The sequence below is a fragment of the Pimephales promelas genome, chromosome 12, assembly GCF_988280905.1.
Source record: "Pimephales promelas chromosome 12, fPimPro1.hap1.1, whole genome shotgun sequence".
NCBI lineage: Eukaryota > Metazoa > Chordata > Actinopteri > Cypriniformes > Leuciscidae > Pimephales > Pimephales promelas.
Genome location: NC_142780.1, coordinates 35,945,201 through 35,959,476, shown reverse-complemented (window position 1 = coordinate 35,959,476; position 14,276 = coordinate 35,945,201). Strand labels below are relative to the sequence as shown.

The 14,276-nt window shown below is 35.8% G+C and overlaps 1 protein-coding gene across 6 annotated transcripts in view; it reads right to left on the bottom strand.

The window, feature by feature from the left end:
- The window catches only part of csmd3a (CUB and Sushi multiple domains 3a), a 310,494-nt gene that overhangs the window by 267,996 nt on the left and 28,222 nt on the right, over positions 1 to 14,276 (bottom strand). For all 6 annotated transcript variants that reach the window (XR_016145833.1, XM_089118090.1, XM_089118092.1 and 3 more), the window contains one exon: positions 9,155 to 9,267. Coding sequence is in view for 5 of the 6 variants with exons in the window: in XM_089118090.1 (XP_088974216.1) it covers positions 9,155 to 9,267 (113 nt within the window). In the remaining variant the exon portion in view is untranslated. The remainder of the gene's footprint in view (positions 1 to 9,154; positions 9,268 to 14,276) is intronic.

Sequence of the window (14,276 nt, the reverse complement as noted above, 5' to 3'; positions counted from 1 at the left end):
TTCATTGAAGTGTCACTCACTCCACAGACATCTTTGTAAGAAACCTCTGAGATTTGGGTTGCTCAATCCTCCTGCGTTTACCTTCACATCAACCACGGCGGTCTTCGCAAAACTCATCCGCTTTATGGAGACGCTGCCGTTTTACCTGCCATCGCTAAACATGACAGCTTCCTCAATAAACACCAACATAAACATGGCATGTGGCCTGTCACAACCAATCACGGGCTTCACCACCAGCGACAAATAACATCTCTCCGTCATAATGAATGTTGTTGGGTGATCTGCATGACAGGTACACGCCTGTGGAAGCACTGGCCTGTCTGATGCTGACAGCGTATCCACTAATGCTACAGGATCAATACAACTTAAGCCCAATGCGGGATCTATGACCTGCTGTTCATTTGCACACAAAATGAGAGTCTCAGTTTGAGAAAACAAAAAAATGCATGTGTACACTAATGCACTTGCAAAGAAAGTCTAATCCATCAAAATACACATAGTTTTAAAAGAATTTACACCACATTATGAGTTAACATAACATGTAGTCCAACTGCTAAAAGGCATTAGGATGACTTTTTATGTGCATGTACACTCACCTAAAGGATTATTAGGAACACCTGTTCAATTTCTCATTAATGCAATTATCTAACCCTCTGATGGTCCTCGGTCACTTCTGATCGAATAATTTTCTGTTTTGAATTATTAAAAATCACAGCCTTATCGGAAGGTTATGATACTTGGTGACTTTTTTGGCATTTGGTATGTGAATACGAATAAAAATTGAGGTCATGATCCGAGCATGCTAAGTGGTCGTAAAAAAATTAGTCACGATTTTGGTCTTTGGTCAAAAATGACCCCCATAGGAAATGAATGGGGAATTGACAAAAACACAAAAAATCACAATCATTTTTACAATTTTTTAATAAGAAATAGTTTTTGAGATTGTTTCAATTATATATTCAAATCCACCAAAAAAAAATGTGTTCATAAACAGCTGGGGAATTCACATGCCTCTCCATAGAGAGCTGTACATGCCATCTAGTGGTTACACCATGATTGTATGCTTTTTCTCTATACTGTAACCAGATGGTGCTAATTTTCTTCAAAAACTATTTTTTTCTGAAGGCTTAGACTCTATATTAAACAAAAAAACTTCATTAATAAATAAAAAAAATTATATATATATATATATATATATATATATATTTATATAGAAATATATAATATTACCATTAGAAAAAATAGACCAAAAATATTGCATAAATATTATTAAATTCAATCAAATTGTCTCAAAATACTAAATTAAAAAGAATAAATATTTTAGAACAAAAATAAATTGCATTGGTTTTACTGGGATGGAAGAAGTTTCATTTTTAGGCCTCCGGTCACTTCTGACCGGGAAGGCCCAGGACGTGACTCATAAAGGAAGACCATCAGAGGGCTAATCAACCAATCACATGGCAGTTGCTTCAATGCATTTAGGGGTGTGGTCCGGGTCAAGACAATCCCCAGAACTCCACACTGAATGTCAGAATGGGAAAGAAAGGTGATTTAAGCAATTTTGAGCGTGGCATGGTTGTTGGTGTCTGAGTATTTCACAATCTGCTCAGTTACTGGGATTTTCACACACAACCATTTCTAGGGTTTACAAAGAAAAATGTTCTGTGGGCGAAAATGCCTTGTTGATGCTAGAGGTCAGAGGAGAATGGGCCAATAGAAGAGCAACTTTGACTGAAATAACCACTCGTTACAACCGAGGTATGCAGACGACACACACAACCTTGAGGCGGATGGGCTACAACAGCAGAAGACCCCACCGGGTACCACTCATCTCCACTACAAATAGGAAAAAGAGGCCACAATTTGCAAGAGCTCACCAAAACTGGACCGTTGAAGACTGGAGAAATGTTGCCTGGTCCAGACTGATGAGTCTCGATTTCTGTTGAGACATTCAGATGGTAGAGTCGTAAACAGAATGAGAACATGGATCCATCATGCCTTGTTACCACTGTGCCGGCTGGTGGTTTTCTTGGCACACTTTAGGCCCCTTAGTGCCAATTGGGCACTACAATATCAATATGGGCCAACATTTGTAAAGAATGCTTTCAGCACCTTGTTGAATCAATGCCACAATTAAGGCGTTCTGAAGGCGAAAGGGGGTCAAACACAGTATTAGTGTGGTGTTCCCAAGTGTTCTTTACGTGAGTGTATATGCACAATAAAATCCAGAAAAATCAAATAAGTGCTTTAAAAATAAAATAAAGATTCTGCATTATTTCCAGTGGCGATCATCAGCTTAGCTTGCATTGAACCTGGGATATTCCTTTCCCTCAGAAACCGCTCAGATAGATGTCACTGAAAACTGAAGCTCTCTTCTTATGAGAAATGGCTGCTATTTCGATCCCACTTGTGCTTACTGGAGATGTTCATAATAGCTCCCAAAGAGCCTGTGAAAAGACCAGCAGAAACACTATAAGGACACTTTTATTTCAAATCATCTGAGAGAAAAGAGAACCGCCATTATGCCTGATTTACCCTCAAATCTCAAGCCTTTAAAATAAGTATTGGTTGCTATAGTTACCATTTAATGCAATGATAGGTCGCGAAACAAGCTCTAATTGAGAAATTTAGCAAAGTAAAATACACAAAAACGTACATTTAGCTCAAATATATAAACCTATACAAGACAAAGCATAGATTAAAGATATAAATATTAATGCTGGGCAGCAATTAATCGCACCAAAAATAAAAGTTTGTATTTAATGTACTTTGTACAAACTTTTTTTTTTCCTTGCTGTATTAAAAATAAAGTTGTCCTCCAAAGAGTTGGGGTGGTGGCGGGCCAAAAAAAAAAAAAAAAAAAAGTTTGTGTTTAACCTATGTACATTGTACTGTGTATAATTGTTTTGTATATATAAATACACACATATGCACATATATATTTAAGAAATATTTGCATGTGTATACTGTAAATATATATATATATATATATATATAAATATTAACACATTTTTCTTAACTATATACATGCATGTGTGTGTATATACACAGCACACGCACATATATTATGTAAACACAAAATTTTGGATGCGATTAATCATTGCCCAGCACTAATAAATATCTTTACCAACACTAGCTCAACCAATCCCGTGAGTTTAGGGATTGATCTGTTTAAATTGAAACGGTTTAAATCTGTTCTTATTTTTGCAATGCTGCAGACTTTACACAGTTGACCTTAAATATCTATTTTCAGGTATAATGGTGTACATTCATATGTCTGGACTAAGTGCTGAGGATATAGTGGGTAAACCGCTGAGGTAATTACCACAGGGTGATCCCAGGAGATGAGCCATTCATCCCTCTACACATCACATGACTTCGCTGCCCTTGAAGATGATGCAAGTTTGTCAGCGCGTCTATATTGTGAGGCTGAGCACATTTCAGCACACGGCAATCTTTCCCTGGGAGGCTGTCACAATTCTGGGTGCATTGAGAATTACTGCTGCTTTTGCATTCGAGCCCATCAGCAAACACGTCCAAAAACCTTCAGAGAATCCACAGGGACGGCCACCAGGAACCCGACGACACGCAGATTTCACGGGCCACCAAAGACCGCAACGTGTTTCCGAGACATTACGATGCAATATGCCACGGGAAGCAAATTTATTTGCCAAAGGTTGCGCAAAAAAGACAAAGAGTGCTGCCATTTCTGCTGCGTTTCCATTTTGCTCTCATTTCCATAAACGAGAGCTCTTTAGGCATTCCCAGCAAACGTTTCTGAATCAATGTGTTGGCCAGTCCTAGCATTTAGATGACCAGAGGCTTTGCAGGGAAAACTGTTAATGCATGCTGTGATGAGCGAGCATTAGCATGTTGATCATGACATATGGTATTTCCAAAGCCATTGGCATTCAGTTGAAGGGCAGACAGAAAGGTTGAGGTTTCGCATCTAACTCTACACTCAGAAGCTGACTCGTACCGGATGGCGATAGACACATTAATCAAAGCGCACGCACTGACTGTCAAACTTGGTTTTGGCTGTTTCGACGTGACGGAAAACTGACAGGAACCAAAATGAGATTTCTTTTCCCCTGTGTGTGTGTCCATCTCTCTCTCATAAATGTTGAATCACCAGCACATTAAAACCATTCGACACGAACCGAACCCTTGTTATTGCTGCTTGCTAGGACTCATAACCCTGAAATTACAGGGCTAGTCTAGATGAGGTGTGCTTTTGCCTGGACCTACAATTTCACCTGGTGGATCAATTCAATTCAATTTACATTTATTTGTATAGCGCTTTTCACAATACGTGTCGTTTTAAAGCGGCTTTACAGAAAATGCACGAGTCCACATTACAATTAGAGAGATCTGTGTTATCAGAGGAGACTGTGTCCAAGTACATACTGTACGCAATTTACTAACAATGAATTAATTTAAGGCAGAAACAATGAGCTTGTTGAAGTAATTAGTTCAAGTTGTGCACATAATTATTATGATATATAGAAATGTATCATTGGTTGATTCAGAACATGCATCATCTGAAGATCTCCAAGAGAATTGGGCACAAACACCCATAAACTATTCAAAATACCTTATTAACTATCTAAAACACCCTACAAACCACACCAAAACATCATGGAGACCATTGTGGGCCTTTTTTCACTTATTAACCCATGTTGGGAGCTATAGATCCCCAAGAATATCAAAAAGACCAACCATAAACCATCCAAAATACCATATTAACTATCTAAAACACCCTACAAACCACACCAAAACACCATAGAGACCATTGTGGACCTTTTTTCACTTATTAACCCATGTTGGGAGCTATAGATCCCCAAGAATATCAAAAAGACCAACCATAAACCATCCAAAATACCATATTAACCATCTAAAACACCCTACAAACCACACCAAAACATCATAGAGACCATTGTGGGCCTTTTTTCACTTATTAACCCATGTTGGGAGCTATAGATCCCCAAGAATATCGAAAAGACCAACCATAAACCATCCAAAATACCATATTAACTATCTAAAACACCCTACAAACCACACCAAAACATCATAGAGACCATTGTGGACCTTTTTTCACTTATTAACCCATGTTGGGAGCTATAGATCCCCAAGAATATCAAAAAGACCAACCATAAACCATTCAAAATACCATATTAACTATCTAGAACACCCTACAAACCACACCAAAACATCATAGAGACCATTGTGGACCTTTTTTCACTTATTAACCCATGTTGGAAGCTATAGATCCCCAAGAATATCAAAAAGACCAACCATAAACCATCCAAAATACCATATTAACTATCTAGAACACCCTTCAAACCCAACGGCAAAACACCATAGAGAGCATTGTGGGCCTTTTTTCACTCATTAACCCATGTTGGGAGCTACAGATCCCAAAGAATATCAAAGAGAATTGGGCACAAACACCCATAAAGTTTAAACTATTCATAATACCCAATTAACTATCTATAACACTTTACGAACAACATCATAGTGACCATTGTGGGCTCTTTTCACTCATAAACCCATGTTGGGAGCTATAGATCCCCAAGAATATAAAAGAAAATTGGGGGCAAACACCCATAAACTATTCAAAATACCCTATTTACCATCTAGAACATCCTTCGAACCACACCAAAACATCATAGTAACCATTGTGGGTTCTTTTCACTCATAAACCCATATTGGGAGCTATAGATCCCCAAGAATATAACAGTTTCTTAAAAGCAAACACCTAGAAACCATCCGAAATACTCTAGAAACCATCTCGAGGACCCTTCAAACCATGCCAAAATATCATAGGTGGGGTCTTTTAATTCACTGGCCCATCTTAAGACCTATAGATCTCCAAGAATATCAAAAAGACCAGCCATAAACCATCCAAAATACCATATTAATTATCTAGAACACCTTTCAAACCCAATGGCAAAACACCATAGAGACGATTTTTGGCTTTTTTCACTCATTAACCCATGTTGGGAGCTATAGATCCCCAAGAATATCAAAAAGACCAGCCATAAACCATGCAAAATACCACATTAACTATATAAAACAACCGTCAAACCCAATGCCAAAACACTATAGTGGGCTTTTTTCACTCATTAACCCATGTTGGGAGCTATAGATCCCCAAGAATATCAAAAAGACCAGCCATAAACCATGCAAAATACCACATTAACTATATAGAACACCCTACAAACCCAATGCCAAAACACCATAGTGGGCTTTTTTCACTCATTAACCCATATTGGGAGCTATAGATCCCCAAGAATATAACAGTTTCTTAAAAGCAAACACCTAGAAACCATCCGAAATACTCTAGAAACCATCTCGAGGACCCTTCAAACCATGCCAAAATATCATAGGTGGGCTCTTTTAATTCACTGGCCCATCTTAAGACCTATAGATCTCCAAGAATATCAAAAAGACCAGCCAGAAACCATCCAAAATACCATATTAACTATCTAGAACACCTTTCAAACCCAATGGCAAAACACCATAGAGACGATTTTTGGCTTTTTTCACTCATTAACCCATGTTGGGAGCTATAGATCCCCAAGAATATCAAAAAGACCAGCCATAAACCATGCAAAATACCACATTAACTATATAGAACAACCTTCAAACCCAATGCCAAAACACTATAGTGGGCTTTTTTCACTCATTAACCCATGTTGGGAGATATAGATCTCCAAGTATACCAAACAGAATTGGGCACAAACACCCATAAACTATTCAAAATACCTTATTTACTATCTATAACACTTTTCAAATAACATCATAGTGACCATTGTGGGCTCTTTTCACTCATAAACCCATGTCGGGAGCTATAGATCCCCAAGAATGTCAAACAGCCAAAATACCCTATTGACTATCTATAAAACCCTACAAAAAGTGGCAAAACATCACATTGACCATTGTGGGCTCTTTTGATTCATTAACCCATGTTGGGACCCAAACAGATTTTACCAGTAAAATTCACAGGAGCCAACTAGCAAAGTCTATCTCTTCATGATAATGCTCTAAATCAGACTTAAAAGAGCCTCAAACACTTCAATTACGTACATAAATCAATGGAGATGAATGACAATGAGATAAAGTCATTGTGAATTCACTGGGAATCCCAGGCTCTCTGGAGTGCAATAACCTCCAGGATTAATATTCCAAAACCCATAAAATTCAGAAGCACATTAAACACAAAAGCGTGCGCCAAAGCCCAGGCTGGTCAACGGGACTGAATAATTCAGACTGTAAAGAAGCAGCAGATGGGAGGCATGCTGTGGTCAGGTCAGGAGGAAAACAGGTGGAGAGAGGGATGGAAGATGACAAATCACAATCACTGGCTATCCATCGGACTGAATACATTCTGACTGATGAATCCGAATGTGAACGCTGAACATGTGATCGTTTATACAGGTGAAACTCGTGCTAAAGTTCATTTATTTCAGTAATTCAACTTAAAAGGTGACACTAATATATTATATAGACTCATTACATGCAAAGTGAGATATTTCAAGCCTTTATTTGTTGCAATTTTGATGATTATGGATTACAGATATGACAACCCCAAATTCAAAATTAGAATATTGTAAAAAGGTTTTCATATCTGTAAACTATTATAACAAATAAAGGCTTAAAAAAAACACTTTGCATGTAATGAGTCTATATAATATATTAGTTTCGTCTTTTAAGTTGAATTACTGAACTTTGGGACAATATTCAAATTTTTCGTGTGTCAAAAGACTCAAATCGGAAAATATATTTTTTGACGTGCGCTCACTGCACATATTCACAGTGTCCCGCTGTTTGCACATAATAACCATCGCCTACATTGGTTCTTCATTTGTTTTAAACAGCAGACTTAATATTTATCCATTTCTGCTCATAATTTAGAGACGATGGGCATATGAACCCTTGTGCCGTGATGTTCATCACTCATTTATACAACAGGAACATTAACAGCGCGTCACAACGCTATTTCTACGTCATTGCACACAAAGTGCTTTCAGTTTCGGGTAAAATCCGATCAAGTGTTTACATGTTCTCTCGATCGGATTAGAAAAGGAATAAACCACCTCTTTCGATTCGGATCGAGCTCAATCAGATAAAGTAAGGCGTTTACATGAAGTATTTTCACTCCGGATTATTTGGTAGCAGCACATAAAGATATAGATGACCCACACGCTTACAAACCCAACCAATCAGAGCCAGAGCCTGAAATAAACTTGATGGTGAAGCACAACATCTGCTCAGAAATTAAATATAACCTTTTGGGCTGAAGAAGTGATCCAAAACTAGGCTGACCAGAGACAGACAGCATTTTATAGGGTTCGCATAAGGGAAGTCTTGCTTTTCCTTGCCTGAATAGTCTGATGCACAATCTAGCTTTCAGAAATCACAACTACAACAATTCCCTAGCAAGTCAACAGCCAGAGCGATTGAATTAGCAATCATCCAAAACCACCCAAAATGCACTGGTAAATTAACAGCCTGGACAATGAATTTGCAATCAGTCAGAACACAACCAAAATTCGCCTTAGCAAGCCACACAGGGAACTGAAACTACACAAGGCAGATAATACCACAACTACACAACAAGTCCTCAAATTAAACCTTCATTCATCAAATCTTCACATGCCTTTGTGAAACACATCAGCCAAAGTTAAATGGCTTTTGCATTTTTACTCATTTTACATGCAAAGAGTATATGCGCCAATCAAAACAGAGATCATTTACATAGAGATCCTACAGCAGTACTATGCAATTATTTTTTGAACTAACATTAACAATAAATAAATAAATACATTGCTTTTTGTCGGTTCATAACTAATGTTAACGAATGAGACTCCAAAACGAATATGACTGCTTTTGTGCAAGAGACCTAGTCTAACACTATACAGAGTACTTTGGGGGAGGGGGATTCATTCCCTTTAATAATAGTTATTATTAGAGTATTAAGGAATGAATATATTGCTTTTCATTTTTTCTATCTGAACGCCCACTGCCTGCTGTCAAACACTTGTGAGATGAATAAACCTTCAATTGACCGCTACAGTGAGCATTATGCATCTCCAAACTCAAAGCCATGATAAACAGCAGAGAAAATTAAAGGCTGTGTTTTATTCCTTACCTTCATAATATATTTTAAATCCATGGGCGCTTACAGCAAAGTCACTGGTAAGACGCAAGGAAAAAATGGATCCGGTACTTGTGACAGGAGCTGGCACCTGGAATCCTGTTAACCTGCACGAGAAGAGAGAGTATCACTTATACGGACAGAAAGCAGTGTGAAGATTCATGCAATGCAATGTAATAAAATGCATTAAAATGCAATGCAATAAAATACAATGCAATCCATTAAAATGCATTAAAATACAATGCAATGCAATGCAATAAATGTATTAAAATGCAATGCATTAAAATATAATGCAATGCATTAAAATGCATTAAAATACAATGCAATGCATTAAAATGCAATGCAATGTAATAAAATAAATGCATTAAAATGCAATGCATTAAAATGCATTAAAATGCAATGCAATGCAATAAAATAAATGCATTAAAATACAATGCAATGCATTAAAATGCATTAAAATACAATGCAATGCTTTAAAATGCAATGCAATAAAATAAAATGCAATAAAATAAAATGTATTATTGTCGTATTTTCTTTTCTTTTTTACTTTTAGAAAATACACTTTTTATATTTACATTTTGGAATGAAATGTGTCTTGTTCTATAAGATTCACCCTCACTTTAAGCCAAACATTTCACAAAAGAGCTTGTTAGGGTTGCATGATAACTGAATGCCTATTATTAAAAAATGTCAAAAATTGGAGTTAGTTCAGAGAAAAGAACAGCACAATTTGTTGGCAAATGCTGGTTGGTAACATATCATCCAATGCAAATGTGTGGCCCAAATGCAAGTGTGGCCCAAAAAAAAAAAGAGTCAAAAATACTATTTTGGCCCACGGTATTTCATTCTTAGCTATTTTGACAATTCAATTTCCCAGGAGTCAAGCCCACTTTGAACCTTTTGCCAACTCTACTCTGGTTTACACAACGAGACATAAAGAATGAGTCACGTCTTTCTTCTATTTCATAAAACTCATTGTCTTCGTATCACAGCCAGTCCTGCCTTCACAAGATATGAAGCTCTTGGAAAAGATCAATGAGCCTTGTATTAATAAAAAAATATATAATTTCACAGAAGTGCCATCAGCATTTAGGGATAAAAATGAGCACTCGATGAAATAACAAACTAGCAAATTAACAAACATATTAAAGTCAACATGAATATAAGTATGAATTTGACATCCACATCATGAAAGGGCAGTTTTTATGAGCTTGCTTGCTAACAAAAAAAGTGGAAAGTGTACACCGTAAATGAAAAATAAATCCGCAATCACAGAGAGAACAACAAATACTCAAATCAAACATGGGTTCACAAAACTTTGAATTTAAATTAAATTAAATTGAAGAAATGAAGTATGAGGACAGCATCTGACTGGAACAACAACCAGATTGCCCCTTTTTAATATTTGTTATTATTATTATTATTGAAGTTCAATGTGAATTGGCATTCTCAACTCATTTCACTAATGCAATGTCAAATATTGCCGAGTGAATCCGCCATGTGTTTGTTGGTTAGTGCCACACAACCAGCCAGTCTGAGATTGAACATTTTAATTATTTTTTGTGGTTGTAAAAGCACACAATCTGATAGCTTGAGTTTGAATAACATTTCCTCAATGAATAGCATTAATTTTGAAGTCTGATTTAAAAATAGCTTCATTTTTTTAATGTAAACATGAAATCAAGAATCATCCCTATTTACTTTACCTTCACAATATCCCGCTCTTATTGCTGACGATTCAATCAACGCATGTTATTCCAAAGGAAAAACAAATTTCATAATCTTTCATGAAAGTGCAATATCTTTCTCCACCTCTGTCTGAAATGACTTTTCTGCTGATGAAATCAAGGCTGCAGGGGTGCGCAAAACAATATCAGACAATAATATCATCAAAGCAAACTTTTCACAATCCAATCAAATCCCAAATTATCCCAAGCTGATTATTTTGAAATGCGTCGCACGGTTACCCATTATAACATTTTAATGACAAATTCAATGCAGCCAATGTCAAAGCCAACCACCTGACATCAGTTTAATGTAATGTTAACCCATAAAGATAGGTGCTTTCTTAAGTTTGATCATTAATCATGTTTATGACAGGTTGTGTTGTCTTAGTAATGTCAAGTTGTCATGACAAAGACACTGACAGGTTAACATCTCAAACAATGTCATATTTGCTTTCAAAATGTCTTAACTGAGCGAACAACACTTACAAACATAAATAAACCCTCCGTCATATTCATAACTTGTGTTCTGTCATGATTATGAAGGTGTCAGAGAAATTGAATGACTGCAGTGCTGGAGCTCAGGTTAATGATTTGATAAGCGCTTCTCTCACCTGGCCTCGAGGCAATTAGCAGAAAATTGTGTAGTCAGGTCCAGAGGGATATTAACGAGGTTGAGTGAAACCATATGCAAATATAATGTGTGTTTAAGCCGAGGTCACTCAGAATCATCTCAGGAAAACTGCACCGGATTATTTGTGCCAATAGTCAAAAGTCTCCGTTTTCTCCACTAAGAAAACAGAAAATGCTACATTGTTGCTAATTGTTGTTTGTAATGAAAAAATAAAGCTTTGAGCCTGCGGACAGCGGCGGATCTGAGGGATTAATTACCAGAGAGAGGAACAATCAAACATGGAGAGAAAAACAGGAATTATCCCAAAGAGAGAGCCAATAAAAGATTGCAGTCTTATTGGTTTCTGCTGTGAGTCCATGTTCACACACACACACACACACACTCTCTCAGACACACATATAAACAAACTCTCACACACTCACTCTCTCTCACTCACTCACAAACACACTTTCTCTCTCTCTCAGACACAAACACACACTTTCTTTCTCTTTCAGATAAACATTCAGTATTCAGCCGTCACTGGGCCACGCGTGTGATCCTCGCTATAAGGTGCATATTATAAAGAGCGTATGAATATTGACCTTTTCTCTCTATGAAACTGGAAATGCTTCAGGCATGAAGAGTTATTGAGCACTGAGTATTGGTCAGATTTAATTGAATTTGTGAGGTTTCTTACGAGCACTTGCGCCACCTGGGAGAAATTAAATCACGCATATCGATGGATATTTTTTAATTTGTGCCAAGAAGGCTTTATATGTTAATTTACAGTTTTTTTTCCTATTGCTAACACACAATTTTGCAAACTAGTCTGGTTTTATCAAAAATACTTAGCACAATTCACAAAACCACACACCCAAACTGCAAAATACCATAAAGCACTGCAACCGAACCCTTACGAAAAAGAAGTTTATTCAAGTGTGCCATTAGTATACTTCTTTTTTAACTAAAAATAAGAAAGTATACTTTCAGTTTATTTTTCCTGTTCTTCTCAGAAGTATACTTCAAATTACACTTAAGTGTACTTGACTTATACTGAGAGAAAAGCAAGTATATTTGTCCTGTTCTTGTACTCAATCTTTTGATAAAGAAATACTTAACTGTCACCGTCCCGGTACCGGGACGCCTAACTTTACTTCACTATATTTCTATTAAATCCTAATCTAATTATGACAAATTATATATTTTTGGAAAGGTCTAAGACTTCTAATTAAATATTCGACCCCTGTTTTGTGTTAAAAATTATGTAGGAAGAGTAATTAATGAATTTATGACAAGAGTGCACCTAAAAAAATCTGCATCATAACAGGAGTTTTGACCTTTGTCACAAAAAGTTGATGCACCCACTTTTAATCATTGAAACTTCTGTTTTTATGCTAAAAGTTCATAATAAAACATATAATCTAGTATATTTCAATAAAAAATAAAAAGTATAGTATAACATTATCCTCTAAAAATTATAATATATATGTATATATTATCCTCTAAAATATAATAATATTTTTTATCGCCTTTTTTTATTATATCACATATTTTAGTAGTTATCATAAATTAGGTATCATTTGAAAGCTTATAAACTCAGAATTCATCCTGTGAAAACCATTTTAGAATTGAATGTTGCGTTACCATAGAAACGGTACTTATTTTATGAGGCTCCTCCCCTTTTGGGCATCGTTATATTTCATAATTTATGATCAAAACCTTTTCTAATCTTGACAAAACACATATTGTCAGAAAGGTCTGAGTCTCAAGTTTCCAAATTTTGTGAAAAAATTGATATTTGGACAGAAATGTATTAATTTATTAAGGCAGAATGTACACAACTAAATTCAATGGAATTCAATGGCACCCGGTGGCTATTTTTGGTACTACGCCTAAACAAAATCTCATGGGAACTTCAATTTTTGTGATATCAACTTCAAATTTGGAACATAACTTGGTTAGATTTATGGCTTTGATTTTATAGTAATTTTAGAGTAAAAATATATATTTTATATAAAATAAAAAATATATAGTACAGTATATTTGATTTACTGTGAATTAAAACTTCCATAACTTTTTCATACTTTCATTTTTTGAAGTGTTTTCACTTCAGCAATAATCTGCTGAGTGTTTTCTTTAAAACAAGACCAAACTTAGGTATATATTCCAAGGCAATTTAAGTGTGAATAGTGCATTTAACCCCCATTCTCAAAAAGGGGGGGTGACAGTTAAGGGGAAGTATAATTAAGTATTCAAAGTATACTTGTATAAGTATTACAGTAAAAAAGTAAACTACTAGTATACCCATAAATTCACTTGCAGTACACATGAGATACATAATTATGAACTAGTTGTGCACTTACTGTTACACTTAGTTATAGTACACTTTAACGTATACTTTTATGTACTAAAAGTGGGCCAATTTAGTCCCAAGCGGTACAAGTTTACTACTAGTACATAGTGACATTAGTATACATGTATACTTAAAATATACTTGAACATTATTTAAGTATACTACATAAAATGAACTTGAAATATACTTCTTTTTCGTAAGGGAAACTACACATAGCATTATCAAAATCAAACTTAATACTAACTTGCCATAATACTAAAATATGCATCAGATTGTTCACATGCACAGAAATATTTGCAAACACACACATGCTGTTGAAACTTCATTTTACAGTAATGTATTTTTTCACTACAGTAAACAAGTCAGTGCAACATATGCACAGCAGAAATATTTACATGCTGAAAAAATTCTAAAATTCAGACTTTT